The 26555-nt window shown below is 33.7% G+C and overlaps 1 protein-coding gene across 1 annotated transcript in view; it reads right to left on the reverse strand.

Annotated features, from left to right (window-relative positions):
• The window catches only part of ZNF76 (zinc finger protein 76), an 870184-nt gene that overhangs the window by 213137 nt on the left and 630492 nt on the right, over positions 1–26555 (reverse strand). The window contains exon 12 of the mRNA XM_044076568.1: positions 6733–6887. Within this exon, the coding sequence (XP_043932503.1) occupies positions 6733–6887 (155 nt within the window). The remainder of the gene's footprint in view (positions 1–6732; positions 6888–26555) is intronic.

Raw genomic sequence — 26555 nt, forward strand, 5'->3', positions numbered from 1 at the left:
ATTAAAAATTTATATGAAAAAAAAAAAATATAATATTTTTATATTAACCATATATATATATTTTTAAAAAAAATATTATATATATAAAAAAAAATATATTTTTTAAAAATTTGTATATATAAAAATATTATTATTATATTATAAAAATTTATTATTATATATTTAAAAATTTTTATTTTTATTATAAAAAAAATATATTATATATTAAAAATTAAAATTAAAAATAAAAAATTAAAAAAAACCCTATATATATTAAAATAATTTTTAAAAAAAAAAAATAATTTTATATTTTTTTTTTAAAAAAAAAAATATATATATTTAAAACAATTTATTTATTTATATGTATAATTTATTAAAAGTTTTATAAAAAATATTAAAATAATAATATAAAAATTTTATTATATATTAATTTTCACACACAAATTTTTTTTTTTTTTTAAAAAAAAAAAAAAAATAAAAAAAATATATAAAAAATTTTTTTTTTTTTTCTTTAAAAAAAAAAAATTTAATTTTTTAAAAAAAAATTTTTAAAAAAAATTTTTTTATTAAAAATATTAAAAATTTTTTTATATTTAAAACACACACAAATTATATTTTTTTTTAAAAAAAAAAATTTTATTATATTATATATTGTATATATATATATAAAAAATTTTTTATTATATTTTTTTTTTTTTTTTATTATTTATTTACACACAAAATATAAAAAATTTTTAAAAAACACAATTTTATATTATACTAAAATTAAATAAAAAAAAAAAAAAAAAAAAAATTTTTTTTTTTTTTTTTTTTTTTTTTTTTTTTTTTTTTTTTTTTTTTTTTAAAAAAAAAAAAAAAAAAAAAAAAAAAAAAAAAAAAAATATTAAAATAATAATAATAAAAAAAAAATAATAATAAAAAATAAAATTTTTATAATATATATATTTTTATATATATATATATAAAAATTATAAAAAAAAAAATTATATATATATTTTAAAAAAATATATAATATTAAAATTTATAAAAAATAAAAAAAAAAAAAAAAAATATATAATGTATATATAAAAAATTTTTTTAAAACATTTTTTTTTTTTTTTAAAAAAAAAAAAAAAAAATTATATATTATATTTAAAAACAAATAAAATAATTTATATAAAATTAAAAATATTAATTCACAAAAATATTTTTTTTTAAAAAAAAAAAAAATTATTTTTTTAAAATTTATATAATAATTTTAAAAAAAAAATTTATATTTTTTTAAAATATATTTTGATATTTAAATATATTTTATTATTTATTTAAAAACCCCAAATTTATTAAAATATTAAATTTATTATTTAAATTTTTTTAAAAAAATTTTATTATTATTTTTTATTTTTTTAAAAATATTTTTTATAAATTTTTAAAATTTTATTTTAAAAATTTTTTTTTAAAAAAAAGTTTTAAATTTTTAAATTTTTTTAAAAAATATTTTTTATAACACCAAATATATATTATTTTTTTTTTTTTTTTTTTTTTTTGTATATTTTACAAAAAATTTTTTTTTTTTATTTTTATGTATTAAAAACCCCCTTTTTTAATATTTTTAATTTTAAAATTTTTAAAAAATTTTTATTTAAAAAAATTTTTTTAATGTATTAAAAATTTTAAAACAATTATATTTTATTAAATTTTAATATTATATATATATATAAAAAAAATATATAAAATATATTATATAAAAAAAAAAAACAAATATTATTTAAAAAATATATTTTTATAATAAACAATTATATATATATTAATAATTTAAATTTTTAAAAAATAAAAATAAAAATTTATAAAAAATTATATATAAATTTTTTTATATTAAAAACATTTAAAAAAAATATTAAAAATATAAAATATATTATAATTTTATATAAAAAAAAAATATAATTTTTTAAAAAAAAAAATTTTAAAAATAAAAATAATATAAATATAAGATTAAAAAAATTTTTTTTTTTAAAAAAATGTAAAATTTAAATAATATGTATAAAAAAAACATATTTTTATATTTTAAAATTTTATATATATATTATATATATATAAAATTTTATATATATAATAACACAAAAAAATATTATTTTATATATATATATTATAAACAAAAAAAAAAAAACAAAAAAAAATGCGCATTTTTTTTTTTTTTTTTTTTTTTTTTTTTTTTTAAAAAAAAATATGTATTTTTATTAATTTTTTAAAAAAAAAAAAAATTTTTTTTTAAAAAATTTTTTTTTTTTTTTTTTTTTTTAAAAAAAAAAAAAAAACAAATATTTATTAAAAAAAAAAAAAATATTTTTTTTTTTTATATAAAAAAAAAAAAAAAAAAAAAATTTATATTATTTTATTTATTATATAAAAATTATTTTTTTTTTTTTTAAAAAAAAAAAAATTTTTATTATTTTAAAAAAAAAAAAATTATATTATTTTTTTAAAAATTTATGTAAAATTTTTTTTTTATTAAAAAAAATTATATATTTTTTTTATTTATATTTTTTTTTTCAAAAAATTTTTTTTTTTTTTTATTTTTATTTAAAATTTTTTTTATTTTTAAAATTTTTTTTTTTTATTTATGTAAAAATTTTTAATTATATTTATATTTTTTTATTTATTTATTGAAAAAATTATTTATTTTAAAGAAATTTTTTTTTTAAAAATTTTTTTTTATAAATTTATTTAAAAATTAAAAATTATTTTTATCCCCTTATTTATTGGGGTTTTTTTTTTTGTTTTTAAATTTAATATTATTATTATATAAATATATATTATTTAAAAATTTTATGTATTAAATTTTTTATTGTATTTTTAAAAATTTTTTATTGTATTTTTTTTATTTTATTGGGATTTTTTTTAAATTTTTTTTATTTTTTGTATTAAAATTTATTTTTTTTTAAATTTTTTTTTTAAAAAATTTATTTTATTTTAAAAAACTTGTTTTAAAAATTTTTAAAAACCCCTTTTTTTTTTTTTTTTTATATTTTTAAAATTTCTTTTAACATTTTTTTTTTTTTTTAATTTTTTTAAAAATTTATTTTTTAAAAGTTTTTTTTTTTTATTTTAATTTTTTATTTTATTTTTTTTTGTTAAAAAAAAATTTTTTATTTATTTTTATTTATTTTTTTTTTTATTATTATTTTTTCTTTTTTTTTTTTTAAAAAATTTGTTTTATTTTTATAAAAAATTTTTATAATATTTTTTTTTAAAAAAAAACCCCCAAAAAAAAAAAAAAAAAAATTTTTTTAAAAAAAAAATTTTTTTTTTTTATTTTAAAAAATTTTTTTTTTTATTATATTTTTCCCCCTTTTTTAAAAATTTAAAAAAAAATTTTAAAAATTTTTTCCCCAAAAAAATTTTTTTTTTTTTTTTTTTTTTTTAATTTTTTTTTTTTTGTCTGTTTTTTTTACTTTTTGATAAAAGACAAAAAAATTTTTTTTTTTTTTTAAAAAAAATTTTTTTTTATTTAAAAATTTTAAAAAAAAAATTTTTTTAAATTTAAATTTATTTAAAAAAATTTTTTTTTATTTTTTTTTTAAAAATTTTTTTAAAAAGTATTTTTTAAAAAAGGGGGTTTGTTTAATTTTTTTTTTTAAAATATTTTTTTTGTTTATTTTATATTTATATAAATAATAAATTTTAAAAATTTAAAAATTAAAAATTTTTTAAAATGTAAAATAACAAAAAAAATTTATATTTTTAATAATAATTAATAAAAAAAATTTTTATATAAAAAAAAAAAAAATTTAATAAATTTTTTTTTTTAAAAAAAATTAAACAAAAAAATATTTAAAATTTTTTAAAACATAAAAAAAAACACAAAAAAAAATATTATATATATAAAAAACACACAACACACATTAATTAATTTTAAAAAAAAAAAAAAAAAATTTTATTAACAACACACAAATATATATTTAAAATTTTATAAAAAAAAATTATATAACCAAAAAAAACACAATAAAATTTTTTTTTTATAAAAAACACAAAATATTTAATTATATATACACACAAAAAAAATTTATATTTAAATTTTAAAACAACACAAAATATATATTATATAAAACACACAAAAAAAAAAAGTTTATAAAAAAAATAAAAAAAAAAAAAAATAAAAATAATATAATATATTAAAAAAATATATTTTAAAAAAAATTTTAAAAATTTTTAAAAAAAAAATATATTTAATTTTTTATTATAAAGTTAATTTTAACAAAACCCCAAATATATTTTAAAAAAAACAAATTTTTTTAAATAAAAATATTAAAAATTTTATTTAAAAATAAATTTTAAATTTTTATTTTAAAAAACCCCCCCCCCAATTTAAAAAATTTTAAAATTTTAAAAAAAAAAAAACCAAAAATTTTAAAAAAATTTTTAAAAAAATTTTTTTTAAAATTTATTAAAAAACCCACAAACAATTTTATTTTTTATTTTATGTTTAAAGTATTTTATTTATAAAATTTTTTTAAAAACCCAATATTTATAATTTTTAAAAAAAATTTTTCCCCAAAAAAATTATAATTTTTTATTAAAAACCTTTAAAAATTTTTTTTAACCCTTTAAATATTTAAAATTAAATAACCCCCAAAAAATTAATTTAACCCCCCAAAATTTTTAAAAATAAAAAAAAAGTTTAAAAAGATTGGATAAGCAATTTATAAGGGAAATATGGAAGGACCCAAGAAAAAGGTGGGGTTTTTTGGGGAAGAAAGAGGTAACTGGGAACATTTGTTTTGGGAGTGCAATGAGTTGGCAGATTTTACAAATTCTCTGCAGAGTACTCTGTAAGAAATATCGGGTGAGGTAATGGGTGTAACTAAGGAAATGATTCTTTTGAGCTGGGACACAGAATTTGAATTGCGTAAACAAAGTAAGGCCTTGTTAAGTTCAATTCTGATGGCTGCCAAAAAAGTAAATACAAAAAAATGGAAATCAAAGTCTAAACAAAATCTATTTGAAGTACTGAATATTGTAACAAAGATAAAAGAACTGGAAGTGGGACCTTTAGAAAAAGGTAGGAGCAAATGGAAATTGTGGGAACAGTATGTGTAGAATAATGTTCTGGACGAACAGTGAGGTTTAACGGAAGGCAGAAATTAAGCAATTTAGGTTCATAGGTTGGTACTAGGCTATCGACCCTAGGGCCTATACAAGCCTAGCCATAACAATTCCCTGGCTATTTCTTCCCATATTATTTACTTCCCTGGACCCCTGTCTAGCAGGACGACTGACGTGATCCCCGGGGTGAATTTCCTATCTCCCATCCAATCATCAAGGTTCCTTTTGAAGAGGGCCAAAGAGGCACTCTGCTTGACATGTATGGGCAGTCTATTCCAGAGTCTGGGGAGTCTCTAGGTCAGGAACCTATCCCTCCAGCATGTTTTGTTCATTGTGATAAGGTTTAGATCCCTGGAGCATGCGTCTCTGAGGGATTGGGATTTCTTTAAGTGTAGCATTGCCCAACAGCTCTGGGTTTGACATGGCCTTGTATGTTAAGCAGATATCACCTCTGAGTAGACGATATGCCACAGAGTATTGCTGGAGTTTTTTCAGACGGTCAGCATAGGGCATCTGCTTTAGGCCTATGATTCTTTTAGTGAGGTATTTCTGCGGCCTTTCCAGTTGTTGCAGATGTCTTGAGAGGTACATACCAAACAGGGCATTGTATTCTATAATGGGTCTAATGAGGGATGGGTACAGTGGGAAAATTACCTCCTTTTTTCTGGCTGAAAAGCCCTTAGTGATGAGGTGTGCCACATATACGGATTTCCTGACTGTTGTGGTGATGTGGTTATCGAGGGTGAGACCACTGTCTACCTGTGTCCCTAAGTCTCTTATCACACTTTCACTGTTTAGTGTACTGCCACCTATGTGATAATTCACGGGTACATGTTTTTTCCCAAAGGGGATAACTATACATTTCTTGGCATTGAGCTTGAGCCCGTGGCTCTGGCACCAAGTATCTGTTTCTGTAAGGCCCTTTTGTAGAATATCCACATCATTTGGGGATTCAGTAATGGCTCCCAGTTTGCAGTCATCTGCGAACTTTGTTAGCCAGTGTCCCTTAGTGTTGGGCCTGTACTTCAGAGAAGTAGATGCCAAACAACAGCAGTTCCAGGACTGAACCCTGAGGTATTCCACTTGTCTGGAGCTGGACTTGGAGTCAGCTACTTTTACAGTGTGGGTTCCGTCAGTAAGCCAGTTGGTAACCCATCAAGTGACATAGGGATTAATGCCCATCTTAGTAAGTTTATCTATGATTCCAGCTATAACAAAGAACATACGTGATGTATGATATTTGTAACTGGAAACTTGTTAATATGGTTTGTTTTCTTGTATATAATGCATTTTTGCCTATGACTTAAGTGATAATTTAATAAAGGTGCTTAAAAAACACTGGTTAAGTAACTTGCTCAGAGTCACACAGTAAGCAAACTCATGCTGGTAAAATCAAAATATTGACAACAGGAAACTGCTTAGTAATGTCCACTAGCCTTAATACTTTGCTCAGTGTGCCTGACTAAAAATAATTACACCAGTAGTGGCACTAGAATGTTGAATCGCCTGATATCATTCCACCTGCTAAGCCTACAAGGACAAAAACACAAACAAAATACATATATATATATATATATATATATATATATATATATGTATAAGGCAGACTATGGTGAAAAGTGCAAACTAGAAACACACAGGCAACGATATATTTAATGTGATGCCAGTCCATACCTCATCACTTCCATCCTGTGCAATGAGAGCCACCTGTGATGTCATCCCATTCTGAGTAACCATGGTCACTTGGGCTGGGATACCATTTTCACATTCCGATTCCTGCAAGAATGTAACACACTGCCGTTTTGCTGGAGGCTCTAATTCTTCACAGTCTGAAAAGGAAAGGGGAATGGAAAAAAATTATATGAGGTAAGGATGCTGCTATTGAAAGAAATGAACGCTGTCAAACAGACATCTTGTTTTTCTGCATTTAAAATCACCATCACTGCAGCTATAGGAAAACAGCAATATTTAAAGGCAGCAAAACAAAATCAAGAACTATTTGCACTTTAAGTTCGTCCTTCCCCCACAGCAGTTTCTACATACAAAAATACCGTTCAGCACTACTGTGGGTTCTCCCAATAACTGATGTATGTGCAGCTGTGGTAGCCAGATAAATTCTGCCATTCTTCTCTTCCCAGAATCATGGCATCTTCCAGCAACATCTGTACTCAAACATGAAATCAGTGCTGAAAAGAAAGACTCACAGACACTTCCCTGGCCCATCATAAGGGATACTGTACAAATGCAGTAAAGATGACTGCTTTTGCCAATATTCTTGGCTTACAGGACTGTATATTACACCAACCAGTCTCTAGTACAGGCCTCCATAAAGGGTCTGTAGCAAACTCAAATAGTTCATTCGCACTCAGCTCTAATCCCAGCAACTCCCCAAACCTTATCCTCCTACCAGTTTAAAATGCATCTGAATGGGAGCAGGTATAGCAGTTCAGTCATACAGGACAAATTCTAATTTCACTCCCTGCAGACAGGATTTACCACAGAGACACAAGCCAAAGAACATATATTCAAAACCAGCCTCTCATTTATACAGGTACAAATGTCTTATGACACAGATCTACTCATAGCAGCTGCAACAAGAGCACATGGAGTAGGGACAAACGAGATACTTCCAGAGTTAAGTCACTGTACTCAAGGGTGTTGAGACACAAAAACAAAGCTTTTCAATGACTATACCCTCAAGGTATTCTCAATGTCATCTACCTGACAGATGAAGCACTGCTTCCACAGTGCACGGAGAAGTTGTTTTCACATGCTATTAACAGAATGGCAGGACTGTGAAGCACTGTCATCTAAACACACCTTCTGTAACGGAGCTACTTCTGTGTTTCCCTGATTAAGCCTCATTTGTGCGCCTGTCAGGGCTTGTTCTATGCTCATAACTCTCAACCTCTTAAAGCACGAAAACTGAACAAAGCCATAAATAATGGGGGTACAAAGGCCCAAAAATAGGGGCAGTTTTTAAACACTGCTCTTATAAACTAAGAAAGTAGATAGAACAACATATTTTGCAATAGCATGAATAATCTAAAGGGTATGAAGTCTGAAACTCAAACATCTATCATTATTTTCTGACTTAAATCCTCAATTATTTGCCAATGACTTTCTAGTAAACCACAATTTTATGAAAAATAGACCAAAATATGAAGCAAAAATCTGGATGTTCCACAAAAAACTGTACAGTTGAGAAGTATGTCTATGCTATAAATAGCTGTTCGCTATTTCCAGCAAAAGAAAGTAGGTAAATAGCAGGCTTTCGTAAAGGGAGTCTTTTGTAGTTCTAAAAGAACTGACAGACCTTCCCCCACACTCACATGCTGAGGTGTGAAAACTCTCACTGCAGTAAATGCTCCTGTGACAAGTGGTAGGACTCCAAACGAAGTCTATCTGCTACTTCCCAATGCCTTCAGTACAAATATTTTTCTCTCTTATGAATGGTGCAGACTTAAAATTTGCTTTACTAATTCCTTATTTTTTTCTGCAATGTTCAACCCCCCTTTTTTTTCTATTTCATATTTACTTATACTTTGGTAACCAGGAAAGTGAACTGGTCCCACGACCCTTTTCAGTCACGACACTGGCTACATTGGCAAAGATAATAACAAGTAATAAATGTACTTAGCAATGCAAGGAAAAAATACTGACAAAGACACTGACAAAGACTGCATGTGCAGCACATAGCCAATGTGTGATAATGAATAAATAAAACATTAAGCAACATTTACTAGAATGTATACATTAATAATGCTTAACTCTACTAAATTATAAATAAATTGTATGCACCCATATTGCAAACACACACACACACACACACACACATATATATATATATATATATATATATATATATATATATATATATATATATATATATACAGTATGTGTGTGTGTGTGTGTGTGTGTGTGTGTGTAAATTATATGTAGTGCATGTGTACAATAACGTGTGTGTGTGTGTGTTTGTATGACAGAGAACTAGATTATATGCCTGTGTGGTTCCCTATTAGCTGATCGAAGACGCTTTCTTTCGAATGCGTCTTGATCGAACTTTATAGTGCGAAACAGCAAAATACCAAAGTGGCATATAAGCAAATTCTTTCCCTGGGAAAGAAATCGCTTGGCTGCCTTTGGTATTTTGCCTTCTTCATTACTGTAGTGTGGTCTTGGAGTTGGTATATTTAAGTAGGGGGGGTGTGGGGGTGAAGCCCCCCACATTAGAAATAGTTTGTGGTGTGCGTGTGTTGTATGTGTGTTTCTCGTAACAGTGATTTTTTTCCCCTGGGGGAAAAAAAATCACTGTTCTGAATGTTCGAGATAGTAAGCTTTCACTTACATGTGGTCGATGAATCAATGTTCACTTTTCTAAGCATTTGGTGATTCAATATAGACCCGCCTGTGTGTGTACTTCATGTCCATTAAGGAGGAAACAAAATGGAAATTTTGTGTAACTGTATGTGTGTGAGTCTACACAAACACACACACAGATATATATGTATATTTTGGTTGCCATCAATGGTCACATTCTTTTTTGGGCTACAAAATGCTCACGCACTTTAACAATGTAAGGACTGACTCAAAGTCAATGGGAACATCTTAGCACAAATCAGTGTGTGCCAGATATGCATCCCCCTTCTAGTATCATTGCACCTAGTTCATAGGGTTGCCTCTTGACTCTCCTTCTGCAGTTATGTCCTATGTGGTGTGGGGGACGGCTTGAAAATGGTACACTTATTGATACTTTACAAGAAAAAAATTTTTTTGACTTTTCTCAAAATGTCACAGAAATCTTTGATAATACATTTAAGTTAACTTAACATATAAACTCTTACAAATAACCAACATTTAAACCTTAGGGTTTCAATACTGTGTTGTTGCTTATGTAAATTTGTCAGAAGAGGTGGCAACTGCATTTAAACCCCTGACTGATATAATTCCATTGTTTTGCTATGAATGGGATGTATTTAAGTTCTTCTCCGCTCTGCAATAAAAACAGCGGAAAACAATTCCACAGTTTTTTGTCTTTTTTTTTTTTAAACCAGCTGCTGTGTTCCTGAAATTAGCAGCAGGATTTAATTGCCTGTCCAAGACTGACAGCAGAACATGACAGTGTAAACAGATTTTACTGTGACTATGATATGTCATGCAGGTAGAAACAAATTAAATTGCAAAGTATGTGAGAAGGTAAGCTTAAAAAAAAAGAAGTAGGTGGGTTTTCTCTTCCTTTGATTCCAATGCAAGGAAAGTACAAGCAGGTTTCTGGTACCTACACAATACTGGAACCATATTGTAGAGAGAAAAGAAACCTAAGGACTGAGTTAAAGTGTAGGACAGGATGGAGTTTTCTTTTAACTGAAGGCAGTGAGACAGCAAATGTCTAGAAGCACTTGAATAGACTGACAGCTTCAGAAACATGATATTTATAGCGCCAGTTCCAGGCAAGTGAAATCAATACTAGTGCTAGTATTTCCTAACCCAAAGGACTAAATCAATGCATGTATCTGGTTAGAAAGGGGAAGAGAAGCTTCAAATTACTGTTTCTAAAGAGTTTCAACTCAGAAAGGGGAAGAGAAGCTTCATATTACTGTTTCTAAAGAGTTTTGTCTCTTGCCTTGAGAAAAAAATAAAAGATTGCACATACTTATGTTGTTTAATTTTTATTTTTGGGGGTAGGCAGGGAACAGTGTGTTATAATGAAAATAAGAAATCAAGCCCACGTGACAATATTATACAGAAATATATAAAGCGACACAAAATATGCTGAACATACTACAAAGGACCAATTTGCAATAGGAAAATAAAGAATATATGCAATTGGAATAATTAATGTGGAACGATAATGGGTTAGTGGACAAAAAAAAAGGAGAAAGTGCTAACATGTTTACAAGAAACACACCTTAATCATGTGGAACATAAACATTTTGTAAAGAGAAATGACAAGGAATACTTTTGTTGGAAAAACAGGATGGCAAAAGACAAAGGTTTTAATACTAATTAAAAATGGTATCTGAATAAAGGCTGAGGAACAAATTAAGGATAGCCACAAAAGAGTGATGAGAGGTTGCAGGCAGGGCTTAAAAATAACACTGGCTGTAGTACATATTCCACCAAAATCACTGAGACAAGATTTTAAGGTTATTATGGAAGAAGCTAGTTTCAGTGTTTCATCAAGGATGTTTGGTAGTGGCTGGACAATGGAACACTACAGGAAATAATAGTAAACACAACCCTAAAAAAATTCTGGACATTCATTAAAGAAATCTTGCATCTTGGCCATAAATACAAGCCTAACCCCTCTTTCAATGACTCATCACTTGAAACTGCAATACATCATCAATATGAACAACCCCCTTTCCCATTTTCTACATGGGACAGGGTGTCATGTTAACTGTCACCATCTCTCTTGATTCAGTGCCACACTCATGCCTGACTGTTGCAGATCTTCTCTCACAATCCATCCACCGCTTTGATGGATGCACTTGTTTCCTTTTACCTTTTTCCTGTCTATCCCAAATCTTCTTCAACAAATTGCTCTCTGCTTTACTGTACATGTGCCCGAACCACCATAATCTGTTCTCTCTGATCTTTTCTGCAATTGGAGCTTCTATGGCTTCTGCTCTTATGTCATTTCTTCGTCTGTACCACACTGTGCATCCTACCACCCATCACAAGCACTTCTCTTTTCCATCAGCTCTAGCCTCCTCATCCATTCTGCCTTTACTGCCCAGGTTCTGTACCATACAGTAGCACTAGTCACACCACTGTCTTGTACACCTTACTTTTCACGTTGGCATTTTTCTGTCATACACTACACCTGACAGTCTATGCCAGTTGACTGCTGCCCCTCTGATTCTAGCTCTGAGGTCTTCATTCAGACTTCCCTTCTCCCCCCTCCTAGGTACTTGAAACTGTTAACCTGTTCCACTATCTTCTCTTCTATCTCACTTCCCAGCTGATTTCCCCAGTTTGCTGCCATTATCACAGTCTTATCTGTATTTAGTTTCATCCCATGTCCCTTCAGTTCTGCATACCGTTCCCCTATCCTTTGCTGAAGTTCTTGCTCAGATTCTGCCTATAATACCACATTGTCTGCATACAGCAGCTTTGCTGATCTGTCCCCTCTGTTTATAGGCTCATAGGTGTTTACTAGGCTAATGGCCACAACAGCCTATTTCAGCCTAGCCATGCATCCCAAATCTCTGACAAGTTCTGATACTTGATAAGTGTAAGCAGGGGCTTGGGAGATGAACCATTTAAGCAGGGGCCTGGGAGATGAACCATTTACAAGCAGGGGCCTGGCTGAAGAACCATTGATAGGTTGCTTGTGTCCATTAGAAACATAGGTGCCAAAACAGGGATGAATTTCCTGTTCTCCATTCAGTTGTCTAAGTTGCACTTGAATTGGATTAGGGGGAAACGCTGCTTCACGTGGATGGGGAGCCTGTTCCAGAGACGGGGTAGTCTCTGGGATACACAACTCTCTCTCCAGCAGGTCCTATTTGTATCACAGGCAAGTTTAAGTCTTTAGAATGGGTATTTCCGGTGCTGTTTGTTCTGTGGATATGCAGGACGTCCATCAGAGTGGGGTCTGACAATACCCTGCATGCCAGGTATAGATCTCCCCTCAAAAGCCTGTAGGAGACAGACTACAGGAATAGGGCCTTGAGGCGGGGTCTGCATAGGATATTTTACTTATGCCCTGTATTCTTTTAGTGAGGAACCTCTGTGGACATTCCAATTGTTGAATATGTCTAGTTAGATACACACCAAAGGGGGCACTGTACTCAATGATAGGTCTGATGAATGCCGAATACACTGGAAAAATGACTTCCTTGGACTCGGATGCCATACTTTTGTTTATAAGTCGCTCAACAGAGAATGATTTCCTCACTACTGTAGAAACGTGATAATCAAAAGCTAGATTACTGTCTGTGTGTGTGTCCCTAAGTCCCCCCAAACTACTCTTGACTACCACCTCTAAGGGGTATACTGTCAATATGATAGTTACCAGGGTTGGATGACTTCCCGAAAGATACTATTACACATCTTTGGAATTTAGTTTAAGTCCATTACTCTGACAGCAGTTGTCTGTGTCAGCCCTTCTTGGAGAACATTTCTGTTGGTGTGGGATTTAATGGCAGCTCCTAATTTGCAATCATCTGCAAATTTAGTCAGCCAGAGACCACTGACTTAGCCTTGACTTCAGAGAAGTAAATGCCAAAAAGGAGTGGTCCAAGGACTGATCTCTGAGGGACTCCACTTTTGACTGGCTTCTTTGTAGAGAAGAACTCCCCAATTCTAACTTCCTGGGTCCTGTCTGTGAACCAGCTGGCTATCCACCGTGTGACACATGGGTTTGTAGCTAACCTCTTGAGTTTGTCAACAATACCCGAGTGAGGTATTGTGTCAAATGCCTTGGGCAAGTCAAGAAAGGCAGTGTGAACCATTTTGCCTTCATCCACTGCTTTGATGACCTTCTCAAAGTCGTCCACCAGGCTGAGTAGGCATGACTTGCCCTTGAGGAAACCAAACTGGATTGGGTCCAGTGACTGGAGGTTTATTTGATCACTGCTGATCATTTCCATGGCTTTATATAAAAGACTAGCATCACTTAGGGGTCTGTAGATGGCCCACCTTTGTGCAGAGGGAAGACTGTTGCTGTTCTCCATTCATAAGGCACAAAGCCTGTTTGGAGGCTACAGTTAAACAGCAATTCCAGAAGGCCTGATAGGTCATGTTTCATGCTATTTAGAAGGCATCTTGGGATATTGTCTGGGCCCATTGATGCAGTGTTCTTAGCCTTAGAGACAGCATTAAGGGCCTGTTCCCTGGTGATAGCAGGGGAAGGCCCTGATCTGAGCTGACAGACTGTGCTTTAAATGTTTCTCCTATATTTCAACAAGAAAAAGTGCTTGAAGCCTTCAGTCAAATTATACCAAGTGGTCTAAGCTTCAAATTGATGAATCTAACAATAAAATGCATTTTGAAGGAGGAAGCCCAATGCACTTCCACACACCCCTTGCTTATATATAACACTAATGTAAGCCATCAGCAGTAGGCTGAGAGCTGAATCCTGATGCACACCCACTCCAACTCAGAACCCTCTGAGACCGAACACTGTTCGTACTTGAATCATTGGATCCCTGTGCATAGCCTGCAGTAATTCTACCAATATTCCTGTGAACAACTGCAGGACTGCCTAAATCAGCTTTTTTATTTCTTTGGGGGGACCTTGTCATATGCTTTCTCTAAGTCCAGGAATACCCAATTGGACTCTTTCCTCATCTCTAGCTTCCTCAACTATCTGTCTCACTGAAACATTGGGTCAATTGTGCTGCATCCTGATCTGAATCTGAACTGCTCATCTCTTACCTTACTTTCTACTACTTTGCGTATCCATTTATCAATCACCCTCTCCAGAATTTTCATGCAATGTGACAGGAGTTTGATACCTCTGTACTGCCAACAGTTGTAGATGTCCCCTTTGTTCTTGCACACTCGCACCAGTATGCTTATTCTCCAGTCATCTGGGATATACCTTTCTCTCCACACTTCTAGGAGTACCCTCAGGAGCCATTCCTCCCCTCTCTCACCCAACAACTTTACCGTATCTGCTATGACCTCATCTGAGCCTGTTGCTTTCTCTAACTTTATTTTCCTTAGTACTGTTCTTACGTCTATGGTAGGCTCTTCTTCTCTTATCATAGGCTGAGACTTCTGCATTCTACTAGCAGCTTTCCTCATAGGATCATATACACCTCATGTACCTTATTTCTACACCTGGCTCAGCCACATGTCTGTTATGTAGTCCTGCTATTTTGAGGCATTGCCATTCTTCTTCAACTCACCTATTTCCTTTTCTTCTTCTTGGGGTGCTACAGCCCTGAGTAATTCCTTGAACTGTTTTGCTCTCTCTCTCTCCCTCTCCTGTTAACTTCCAGGTCTTCAGCCTGGTCTATGTTGACCTTCGTGTCTTTCTGACAACTGCTTGCAGCTGAATGTGGCAACGAGTGGTTTATGGTGCAGGCCGACTGCAAAGTCATACCCAATGAAACAATCACTTATTCTACCCCAGTGCCCTTTCCTTACTAGTAGGAAGTCTACCTGAGTTGCATGTTAGCCACTCTTGTATGTGATCTTGTGACTGTCTGTCTTTCTGAACCATGTGTTGGGTACCATCAAACCATTTGCCCGACAGAAGCCTAGAATGGCCTCTTCTTCGTTATTCCTGTTGCCCCACCCATGTGGACCCAAGGCAGTCCTCATATCCTGTTCTGTTCCAATATGTGCATTCAAATCATCCATTATCAACACCAATTCATGTTGTCCTGCTTTATCTAGTAGGTCCTCAACTACTGTCTGAATGCACTCTTCTCTTCATGATCACAAAACTGCTGTAGGGCATAGGCTGAGATTATGTATACTGTCCTATCATTAGGCTGGAGTCTGACTAACACAAGTCTGTCACTAATTCTGAAGACATCCTTCACTGCCTTTTGAAGCGTCTCACTCACCACAATTCCCACACCATTTCTAGCCTATCCTCGTCCTTAGTAGTAGACTATGGATCTCAAGCCAAGTGGCTTTGCTGCACTGCCTTCCGTCTTGTCTCCTGGATACATTTGTTGTCCAGCCTCCTCCGTACCACCATCTCATCCACTTCCATGCTCCATCCTGTAAGTGAACCTACACTGAGTGTAGCAATTTTTAGTTGATGTTTGGCAGGTTGATTGGCTTTATGTACAGATTTCACTCAACAGAGCTATCTCATTTAACATAGGGTGGGCAACTGGACACTGGCCTGCCAAGCAGCTTATTGACACAGGGCTGCTGGGCTTTGTAGCAGGCACATATACCCTTCCCACCGTTGGGATGGGTGCCTGGCATAAGTCAGAATAGGCCAGGTTCTCAAGCCACTTATTACCAGCAAATACCCATACCCATTTGGCGACAAAAGTCAACATGATTGAATCACCTAGAGTCATATTTTACACCGCTGAGTGGCTAGTAGTCTGTGATCTGTGTTGTCCTATCTTGAGGAACTGAGCACCACAGTAGATGCCCAAAGCAGTTGGTTCCCCCTATAGGGCACCATGAAGAGCATGTGCTGCTGTCAAAAGCTCTATTCTTTGGCGAGTTTAAAATGGAAACACTTAGCATGTTTCGCAAATGGGAGGAACCCCACAGAGACACAGGGAGAACATGTAAACTAGCACAGGTTAGGATCGCAACTTGTACCTTGTGCATGGAAGACGAAGGCCTTAACCATTATGTCATCTGGTCCACAATATAATTCAACCCTCATTTTGCAGTATAGCATCTCTAACCAAGGATTCCCTAACATCTAATCCTAAACCTGCCCAGGAGCTACAGATCATCACATCCACTTTCACCTCCAAACCGGTGTCCACATCCTATGTAAAACTACTCAAACCATGCTCCACTTCAGCTGAAAACCTTCCAAATGAGTACCTTAAAACAGCAGCAGACAGCATTGCCTACCCTGTCTCAATTCTTATAAATATGTCAAGTCCAGGAATCCCACATTCCCGCTCTCTAGAGAAAGTCATACATTATCCCACTGCACAAAGGCGGAAATTCAACAGACATTACTAACTTTGAACCTATAGCAATCTTACCCCCCCCCTCCAAAATACCTGAAAAACATATTTGACAATAATTGTTAAACTATCTCCTGCAGGAAGAACGTCTGCCCCCTGCACAACATAGCTTCCATCCTTCCCATAGTACTATCACTGCACTTCTAACCTATATAGATACTGCCAGTAATGCTAGAGATAATGGCAAACTAGTCTTCTCCTTATTTCTACACTTGTTTAAAGTCTTCGACACATGTTACAGCAAACATCTACTTCAAATGTCCACATTAGGCCTCTCTCAGCTCACTCTTCTATGGTTCAAAAGCTCCCTATCCAATAGGTATCAGTCAGTAAAATGGCATTCCATGCTCTCTCCATACTTTACAGTCCCTGTCAGTGTACCACAAGGCTCTATCTTTGATCCCTCCTCTTTAACGTACTCACCAACACCATCCACACAACAGGCATCCCTAATACAGTATGCAGATGACTCCAAACTCATTTGCACATCTGACAACATGGCACATCTCCAAAAAATTACTCAGAAAGCTTTAACAGCCACTGAAACATGGCTTTAACTCATAGCTCATGCTCAACCCTAAAAAAACAATCTACTTTTCCCCCAAAAATCCCTCTCCCATGAAAAAAGAAAAAAGTCCTCTTTCTTCTTGCAACCTCTGAACTCACTTTTCATAGCAAATTATTAGGGATGATAGTGGATGATGACCTTAAATTCATCCTGCATACACAAAACTGCATTAAGAAAAACTCATCAAAAACTAGTGATGCTTTATAGAGCCAAAAACTGACACTGACACAACTAAAGCTACACTTGCCACTACTTGTCTTCTCTCCACACTTCTTTATGGTGCTCCCATCCTTACTAACCTTCAGGCATTAAAAAAATCAAAACCTGAACAATGCTATAACAAAAGCTGCTAAATTTGCAGCAAATACCCCTTTCAGAAACCACTACTTTATAGCACTACAAGGCTTAAATTGGTATGAAATACCACATCGACTAATATACACAGCTTCTTACTACCTATAAAATTATCCAAAATCCATCTGCTTATCCAGCACTAAATAACATTCTACACAACTATATTCCTAGTCAGTCATTACGATCCATTGACCAAAATCTCCTATCTGTCCACAAACTTATCAAATCTACTAGGCACTGCCTATACTTGTACCATGTTGCTAAGGCCTTGGAACTTCTTATCTTTATCCATCAAGCCAATACCCCCCCCCCCCCAAATCCTTTAAAACCATTCTGAAAGACTTCCTAGCCAAAAGCTGGCCCTGTTCTTGCTCAACACCAGGATAAACTGTATCCCTAAATGTGAACAAATACCTATTCATACCTTTCATCTCCTTACTCTTCCTTCTTCATTCAGTGCCTTACTTCTATCAATTTCTCTCAAAATGTATCATAGGCATGTTTTTCTTTCACTTCATATTGCAATTCCTGTTTGTATTATACTAACGTACCTTTAATTTCTCTATAACGTGGCTAAACTTTCTTTATTACATCACTGTCCTATAACTTCTATCTATTCTTAACCAAGGTTTTCATATCTCTAACTTAGTATAATTACTTGTCATAGGTTCATAGGTTAGTACTAGGCTAACTGCCCTTGCGAGCCATTTTAAGCCTAGCCAGTTATCCCTTGTGAGACTCAAACCCTGCACCTTGTGTTTGTAAGGCAAACACCTTAACCATTAGACCACCCTCCCAACCTTTAAATTGTATTTTTTGTATTATTTTTAAAGACTGTAAAATTATTTTTCTTAAAATGTTTTGTAATACTTTGGAGCTTCTCTCCCTGGTCCTCTTCTGAACATGAGTTCTTACCCAGTCAGACTTTCCCAGTAATCAAATGTCAACACATAAATAAATTATACTAAAGGAGGGGAAAGATCCTCTTGATTCATGGTTATACAGGTACTTTTCAAATCTGAATCACAAATACAAAATGTTTATGACAATTCTGGCAAAAAGAATAACAAAAATATTGCCACAAACAGACCTGGATCAGAGACAGAGATGAGGTGGATTTTTTGAAGGTAGGCAAACATTTGACAATATTAATAGAATCTTCAGGGGACTTCTAAGATGGCTGCACATTGAGTAACAGCTTATTTCTAGCTCTCCCAGTGTGAAAACAAACTCAGCAGAGAAAGCCAGTAGACTTGTGTCTAAGGGTAAATTTCAGTAACTGGCTAAGTGCATTGCCTGGATGCCAGAAATACAGAAAACCTGGAAAAAATCAGCTACAAAAAGTGAGGAAGACGCACTGACTGGAGAAAGTTCTGGAGCTGTTCAGCAAAAAGCAATGCAACTATCAGACATAACTTCCAATAACCTACAGAAAGATACAAGACATCTGCAAACAGACCTGGTTAAAAATAAACAAAACACTGATGGAGTATATCAAAACAAACAAAAGGCTGGAAAAAAATGGAAGAAGCTTTAAACAGATATTCAGATGAGATGATAAAGATGCAAAAATCAGAGACTGAAATTAATTAAAGGCTGGCTAAATATAAGACTGCTCAAGAAGAGAGGTTTAAAAAAATAATAGAATTAGAGGACAGAGCATGTAGGGAAAATCTGAGATTTTCAGCTATACTAGAGAAGCTGGAAGGAACAGACTGCGTTAATTTTATGAAAGCACAAATAAGCAACTGGACTGGTATTCCACAGGAATAGTTGCTAGTTGAAAGGGCACACTGTGTGTATGCTCCAAACCTGGCTATAAGAAAGCAACCTAGACCTTTAATAGTAGAGATGCAATCCTACCAACAGAAGAAGTTGCTTCTGACAAAACTGTGGCAGAAGGACAAAGTACTAAAAGTGGGAGACAGCAGAGTGTTTGTAGAGAATGATTACTCATTGTATACCGGACAGAAGAGGAAATCTTTTCAATGGAAAATGTGGGAGAGAAGGAAAGGAACATGAGAGTTGACTAGAAGAACTTAGAGAGAGAATTTCAGAGATGAACAGCAATAAAACCGGTAACTTAATGAGGTATTACAATGCAATAATTATATCTGTGAAATATGACAGAACAAGAAAATCTGGAAATATTGGACTTTTTCAGATTTATTGGACTTGTGGGGGACTCTAAAGCATATGCCCTACTTCACGTTATTATGTTACATGAGATACCAAGTAAATGAAAAAGAACACTGAATATTATGAGGCTTTTCTTCTAGCAAAGTCCAGTTGCTTATTTGTGCAAATATATTCCACTATTTAGGGAATGTCAACATGCAGGTGTGAAATTCAAACTGCTGTACCCTCTGTCTTCAAGGTATTCCTCCCCTGGAGAAACAAACTCATTTTTTGATGAAGTACATGCTAAGGAGGAAATACAAATGTTTGTCCAACAAAAAGTAAGATGTGAAAGAGAAGGAAATTCTGCTTCTTGTTCTTCTGGTAATAAAGACTACAGAGGGACTGTACCTGTGAAAACTTTTCAATGGAAAATGTGGGAGAGAAGGAAAGGAACATGAGAGTTGACTAGAAGAACTTAGAGAGAGGATTTCAGTGATGAACAGCAATAAAACTGGTAACTTAATGAGGTATTACAATGCAGTAATTATATCTGTGAAATATGACAGAACAATAAAATCTGGAAATATTGGACTTTTTCAGAATTTATTGGACTTGTGGGGGACTCTAAAGCATATGCCCTACTTCATGTTATTAATGTTTGGAAAAGAACTATGGGGAATGGAAGAGAAGGGAGAAAGTTAACTAAGTAAATTTTTTGTTTAACTATTACTAATTTTGTGGTATGTGGTTTTCTCACATGATATAAAGTTTTTTTCAGTTATTTTCAAGTGTAATAGGGATTGTAAACAGGTGCTGCTGTTCTTTTTTTTCTTTTCTTTCTCACTTCTATCTTTCTTCCTGTTCAGTTTTAATAAATGCTGGCACTGCAATGTAAAAAGAAAAAAAGCCTGGTTAAAAAGCAAAAAAGAAAAGTTAGTCTGCTTTTTCTCATTCTTGCATGTGGAATGACTGGATTTAAGACCTTAGATTGATTTAGTAACATGTTTTAAGAGATACCAAGTAAATGAAAAAGAACACTGAATATTATGAGGCATTTCTTCTAGCAAATACCTGTATGCTCAGTTAACACTTCTGCAGCTAGTCTTCGTGTTTCCATGGAAACAATCTAATAAACAGAAACTGGCTGTCTGGTTCTCAAGCCTCCATGGAGACAATATGATAAAAAGAAACTGGCTACAGTCTGGTGGTGAGTGATTGGCTGAGGAAAAAAAAAAGAAATTGGCTAGGAGATAATCTCTAAAAACATTCAGGGGTTTTCTGGTAGATAATGTTCTCTGAAAGCATTCAGGGGCTATGGCAGAGCTATAAAGATAAGTCAAAACCAATCAGCCCTTAGTAGATGCACAGGCTGCACCATGCATCTCAGCATGAATATCCTTTCTTTTAGGTTAACTCAAGTCAGTGAGTATGGCTATCAGTTTGGGACTTTTCTTACTATTAGAAGGTAAAACTTCAATATTTGAAGGTGTACATAGTTTGGTGTGTTAACATTAAGTTAACAGGTTTTAGGAGGGTACTGGGGGTGATTTTTTTTGTTTCTTTGTTTAAGGGCTTTCTATAAAACAAAAAGTTTTATAAGATGTGATGTAGGCCTAAATGGATATGACAAGAAACAACTGTATAAAAGTTTAACCCGCCAAACAGTGCATGCATGTAACACAAAAGCTGGAACTAGACATTTAGCAAAAAGGTGTTATACGTAAAAGGTGGGAATAATAACTTTTTAATACAATGATACATTCTGCAATGTCTTTAGATGTAAATGGCCTCACAGATAAACAGAAAAAAAAGAATAATGAACTACATTTAAAAATGTAGAGTGCAAATACCTGAGTTACAGAAGACACACTTAGAATGAAATGAACATATGAATTTGATAAAGAAAGGTTTTCAGGCTGATTATTCAGCTGACTACCTGGGATAAAGGAAAACAGGAGTACTTATATTAATGGCAAGAAGAGCTTCAATAGTGATAGAAGGAAAAAAAATAATGGCAGATTTGTAGTGCTAAGAGGCTACTGGCAAGGGAGGAGGATTACACTGGCATAGGTTCAAAGGTGTTTACTAGACTAATGACCACAGGGTTTTTTTTAAGTCTAGCCAGATGAACCATTTACAGGTTGCCTGTGTCCATTAGAGACATAGGTGCCAAACTAGGGATGAATTTCCTGTTCCCCATCCAATTGTCCAAGATGCACTTGAATTGGGTCAGGGAGGACTCTGCTTCACATGGATGGAGAGCCTGTTCCCTAGATGGGGAAGTCTCTGGGATATATAACCGACTCTCCAGCAGGTCCTATTTATATCGTAGGCAAGGTTTAAGTCCTGAGAATGGGTAATTCTGGTGCTATTTGATTTGTGGATATGCAGGAGTTCCATCAGAGTGGGATCTGACAATGCCCTGTATGCCCGGCATAGACCACCCTTCAAAAGCCTGTAGGAGACAGAATGCAGGGATAGGACCTTGAGGCGGCCTGCATAGGACATTTTACTTATGCCTTGTATTCTTTTAGTGAGGAACCTCTGTGGACGTTCCAATAGTTGGATATGCCTAGTTAGGTACATATCAAAGGGGGCATTGTACTCACCGATAGGTCTGATGAATGCCGAATACAGTGGAACAATGACTTCCTTGGACTTAGATGCCACACCTTTGTTTATATGTTACGCGACATAGGATGATTTCCTCACTACTGTAGACATGTGATGGTCAAAGGCTAGATTACTATCTATTTTTATCCCTAAGTCTCTGACTACTAGGTCAGCTCTAAGGGATGTATTGTCAATATGACCAGTCACCAGGGATAAATGACTTCTCAAAGGATACTATTATGCATTTTTTGGCATTTAGTTTTAGTCCATGGCTCTGACACCAGTTGTATGTCTGTGTCAGCCCCTCCTAGAGAATATTTGTGTCAATGTGGGATTCAATGACAGCTCCTAATTTGCAATCATCTGCAAATTTAGTCAGCCAGAGACCACTGACATCGGCCTTGACTTTAGAGAAATAAATGACAAAAAGGAGCAAAGGACTGATCCCTGAGTGACTCCACTTGTGACTGACCTCTTTGTAGAGGTGGACTCCCCAGTTCTAACTTCCTGGATCCTGTCTATGAGCCAGTTGGCTATCCTCCGTGTGACATACAACTTTGTACCTAACCACTTGAATTTGTCAACAATGCCTGCATGGGATATTGTGTCAAATGCCTTGGCCAGGTCAAAATAGGCAGTGTGAACCATTTTTCCCTCACCATTGCTTTAGTTACCTTCGCAAAGAAGTCCACCAGGTTGAGTAGGCACGATCTGCTCTTGACAAAACCAAACTGGGTCGGGTACAGTGTTTGGAGGTTTACTACATCCTCTATTGATCATTTCCATGATAATTCTTTCCATGGGTTTACATAAAAGACTAATGAGACTTATGGGTCTGTAGATGGCATACCTTTGTACAGAGGGATGACTGTTGCTGTTCTCCATTCATGACACACAAAGCCTGCTTGGAGGCTACAGTTAAACAGTAAGCAATTCCAGAGGCCTTAACAGGTCATGTCTCATGCTATTTAGAAGGCATCCTGGAATATTGTCTGGGCTCATTGATGCAGTCTTCTTGGTATTAGAGAGAGCATTAAGGACCTGTTCCCTAGTGAAAGTAGGGGGAGTTATATGTGATGGTATTTCCTGAGGGAAGGTTGAGGGGGTTGGAACTGAATTTATCAGCCAGGAGGTTTGCTATATCTTCTGACTCATTATAGGTGGCTTTATTTACAATGAGCTTGGTACATAATTGTGTATTGCCTTTGAAGTTACAGACATAGCTAATGAATGTTTTGTGGTTGTCCTTGGCCTGGGAGGCCAAACTTACCTCAAATTTGGTTTTGGTAGACGTTATTTGTCCTTTGAGTTGTTTAGTTTGATGAGAGTGCTTTTATCCTGCTGGGCGCTGCACCTCCCAATTTTTGCCATGATTTTCTTCCTTCTGCTATACAGCCTATTGATTTTGTGATTCCACCAGGGTAGCTTGTTTTTTAAGTTAGTTCAGTATTTCTTCCTGGTAGGTACAGCTGCTTCTCTGCAGCTATTAACATGTTTGTACATTGTTACTGTGAACAGTTCTGCATAGACAGCAATGTCTTCAGGGTTTATGGGGGCTTCAAATTTTTCCAGGTTATCACAACAGCAGAAGGTTAGCTTCAGAGTAGTTCCTGAATATTTCAGGTTTATCTAGTTGTCCAGGTTTTATTTTTACTTCAAAGAAAACCATTTTGTGGTCTGACCTTACCAGGGAAGACATTACAGTAGGTGGTGTGCAGCACTCTCCCATATTAGTGAGGACCAGGTCCAGTATGGTTCCACCCCTGGTTGGTGCATTGACAGTCTGGTCCAGGGAGATTGTGTTTACAAAATTCAGGAAATCTCTGTGCCTGTACATTTGGTGTCGTATAGGATTCCCAGTTAATAGTGGGGTGATTAAAGTCACCCATGAATATGGTACTGGGTTGGATGGTTAGTGTTTCTAATATGCTTAAATACATACATTAAGATACATTAAGCTTAAAACTGCTATAATGGAGCTCAAGAAATTCTGGGAGAAATAATCAGCTTTCGGCAAGGAATATTACATATAGGTGGGGACTGGAATTTGATTTGCAGCAGTGAAGATGTGTCTGGGGGCCCAGAAAGGAAAATATAACAAAAGAGAGTAATATCGTTGAAGAAATTTATGAAAGTATTTGGCATAGAAGCTATGAATTCAGTAATAGGAGTTCAGAGTGAATTTACATATTATACGCCAAAATATAAAAACTGGGCTAGGCTAGACAGAATTTACATTTCACAGGAACGTGTGCATTTAATTGAAGGTTTTGATACTCACCCAACAACTATTTCAGATGTGCCAATAATAGCTAAAACAAAAGCACAAGGTAATGAAATAAAAATGAAACTTTGGCACTTTCCCACCTATCTGTTGAAAATAGAGGAATTTAAGGAATGGGTAGTAGAGATCATTCAGGAGCTATTAGAGAGGATAGAATTTCTTCTGAAAATGTAATTAGGACTGGGATAAAATTACGGTGGAGTTTAAAAATAGGGTGGAAATAAAAGAAAGGGAGCTATGGTTAAGAAGTAACGAGAATTATTTAGTCAGACTGACAAATGTTAAAGTACTGCAGAATAGGGGGAATCTCACAGAACAAGAAGAGGATCAACTGCAGAATGCTAAGCTGAAAATAAGGGATTACCTTGATAATATGCACAAGTTAAGAAAGATTGCTGTTAAGCAACTGTTTTTTGATAACACTAGAGCATAAAAACTTTTAGCACAATGACCTAGGCAACAGAAAGTAGAAAGGGCTGTCGCCGAACTTAGGGAGCCTAAAACAAGGAAGGTAACAAGAGATCCTGTAGTGGTATAAGAAATATTTAGGAAATTCTATGAGAGTCTCTATAAACCACATAAATATGAAAAATCAAGAAAACATACAAATGAAAATGTTTATGGAAGAATTAAATATGCCAAAGTTGGGGGTACATGAGGCTCAATTACCAATGGTTAGGATAGGAGGAGATGAGTAAACCATGACTATAAAGTGTTATGTCTATAATGGCTGAAAGAATGGGAAAAGTAATGCCAAAACTGATAGATATGGATCAATATGGTTTTGTGGAGGGGAGGCAAACATTTCACAACATTAACAAAACATTGATGATCCAGAGGGAAGCAGAATGTAAGAAAATACAATTTTTGTTGGTGGGTCTTGATGCAGAGAAACAATTTGACAGAGTAAGCTGGGACTTTATGTATGAGCAGGGCAATGGAAGTATTTCCTAAAAAATTTATAAGGTTGATTAGGAGGACATATGAGGGATCGGAGGCAAAAATTAAAGTAGGTGGAGTCCTCTTGGATAATTTCTCCTAGAACAGAGGAACCAAGCAGGGGTGTCTTCTTTCCCCTTTATTATTTGCATTATATTTAGAACCACTGGCAAAGAAAAAAGGGACTCAGAAATTCAAGGATACAATTGGTATGGTAGTCATGAAAAGCTGAGGTTGGAGGTGTGACGGGTAAGAAAGAAATAACTGAAAACGTATTTTCTGCGAGTGCAGTGAATTGGTGGACTTTAAGGATTCCCTGCGGGATGCATTGTTGGAGATGCTGGGTGGACAGATTGGTCTGACGAGGGAGATTAATTTTCTGAGCTCTGATACAGAATCGGAATTGCATGGGCATGATAAGGCCTTGCTGTGTCTAATAATGGTGGGTGCCAAAAAAGTAATTACTAGAAAATGGAAATCAAAATCTAAACTATACTTCAAGTAGTGAATATAGCAACAGAGATAAAACAACTGGAATTGAGATCTTTAGAAAAGAGTAGGAGCAAGTTACATAGAAAAAAATGGGAACTGTGGAAACAACACATACAAGGAAGGAATGAGGCTTAAAGGCAGCAGGAGTTAAATGAGCTATGTAATATCTGACTGAAAAAAGACTGGGTAGATTATAAGTGATGTATCATGCTTGGGGTTTACTAATGGCATTCTGAATCCGCTTCGGTTGACGATTTAGAATGTTGGCACGAAATGCTGAATCCGAATGCTGAAAAGTAAACCAAGGCAAAAATGAATACATTGACAACCATTGTTCAATGTATTCGACATAACAGGAGGTGAGATGAGTTACCCATGTTATGCCCATTAACATACCGTTACACTCTACTGTCATCAGTACGTTAATGCTATTTTGCAAGGGGGCTACACCCCCTGCACCCCCCACACATTAAATATACCAATTCCAAGATCG

Source organism: Protopterus annectens, chromosome 7.part0 (assembly GCF_019279795.1).
Source record: "Protopterus annectens isolate FY-2018-M chromosome 7.part0, PAN1.0, whole genome shotgun sequence".
Taxonomy (NCBI): Eukaryota; Metazoa; Chordata; order Ceratodontiformes; family Protopteridae; genus Protopterus; species Protopterus annectens.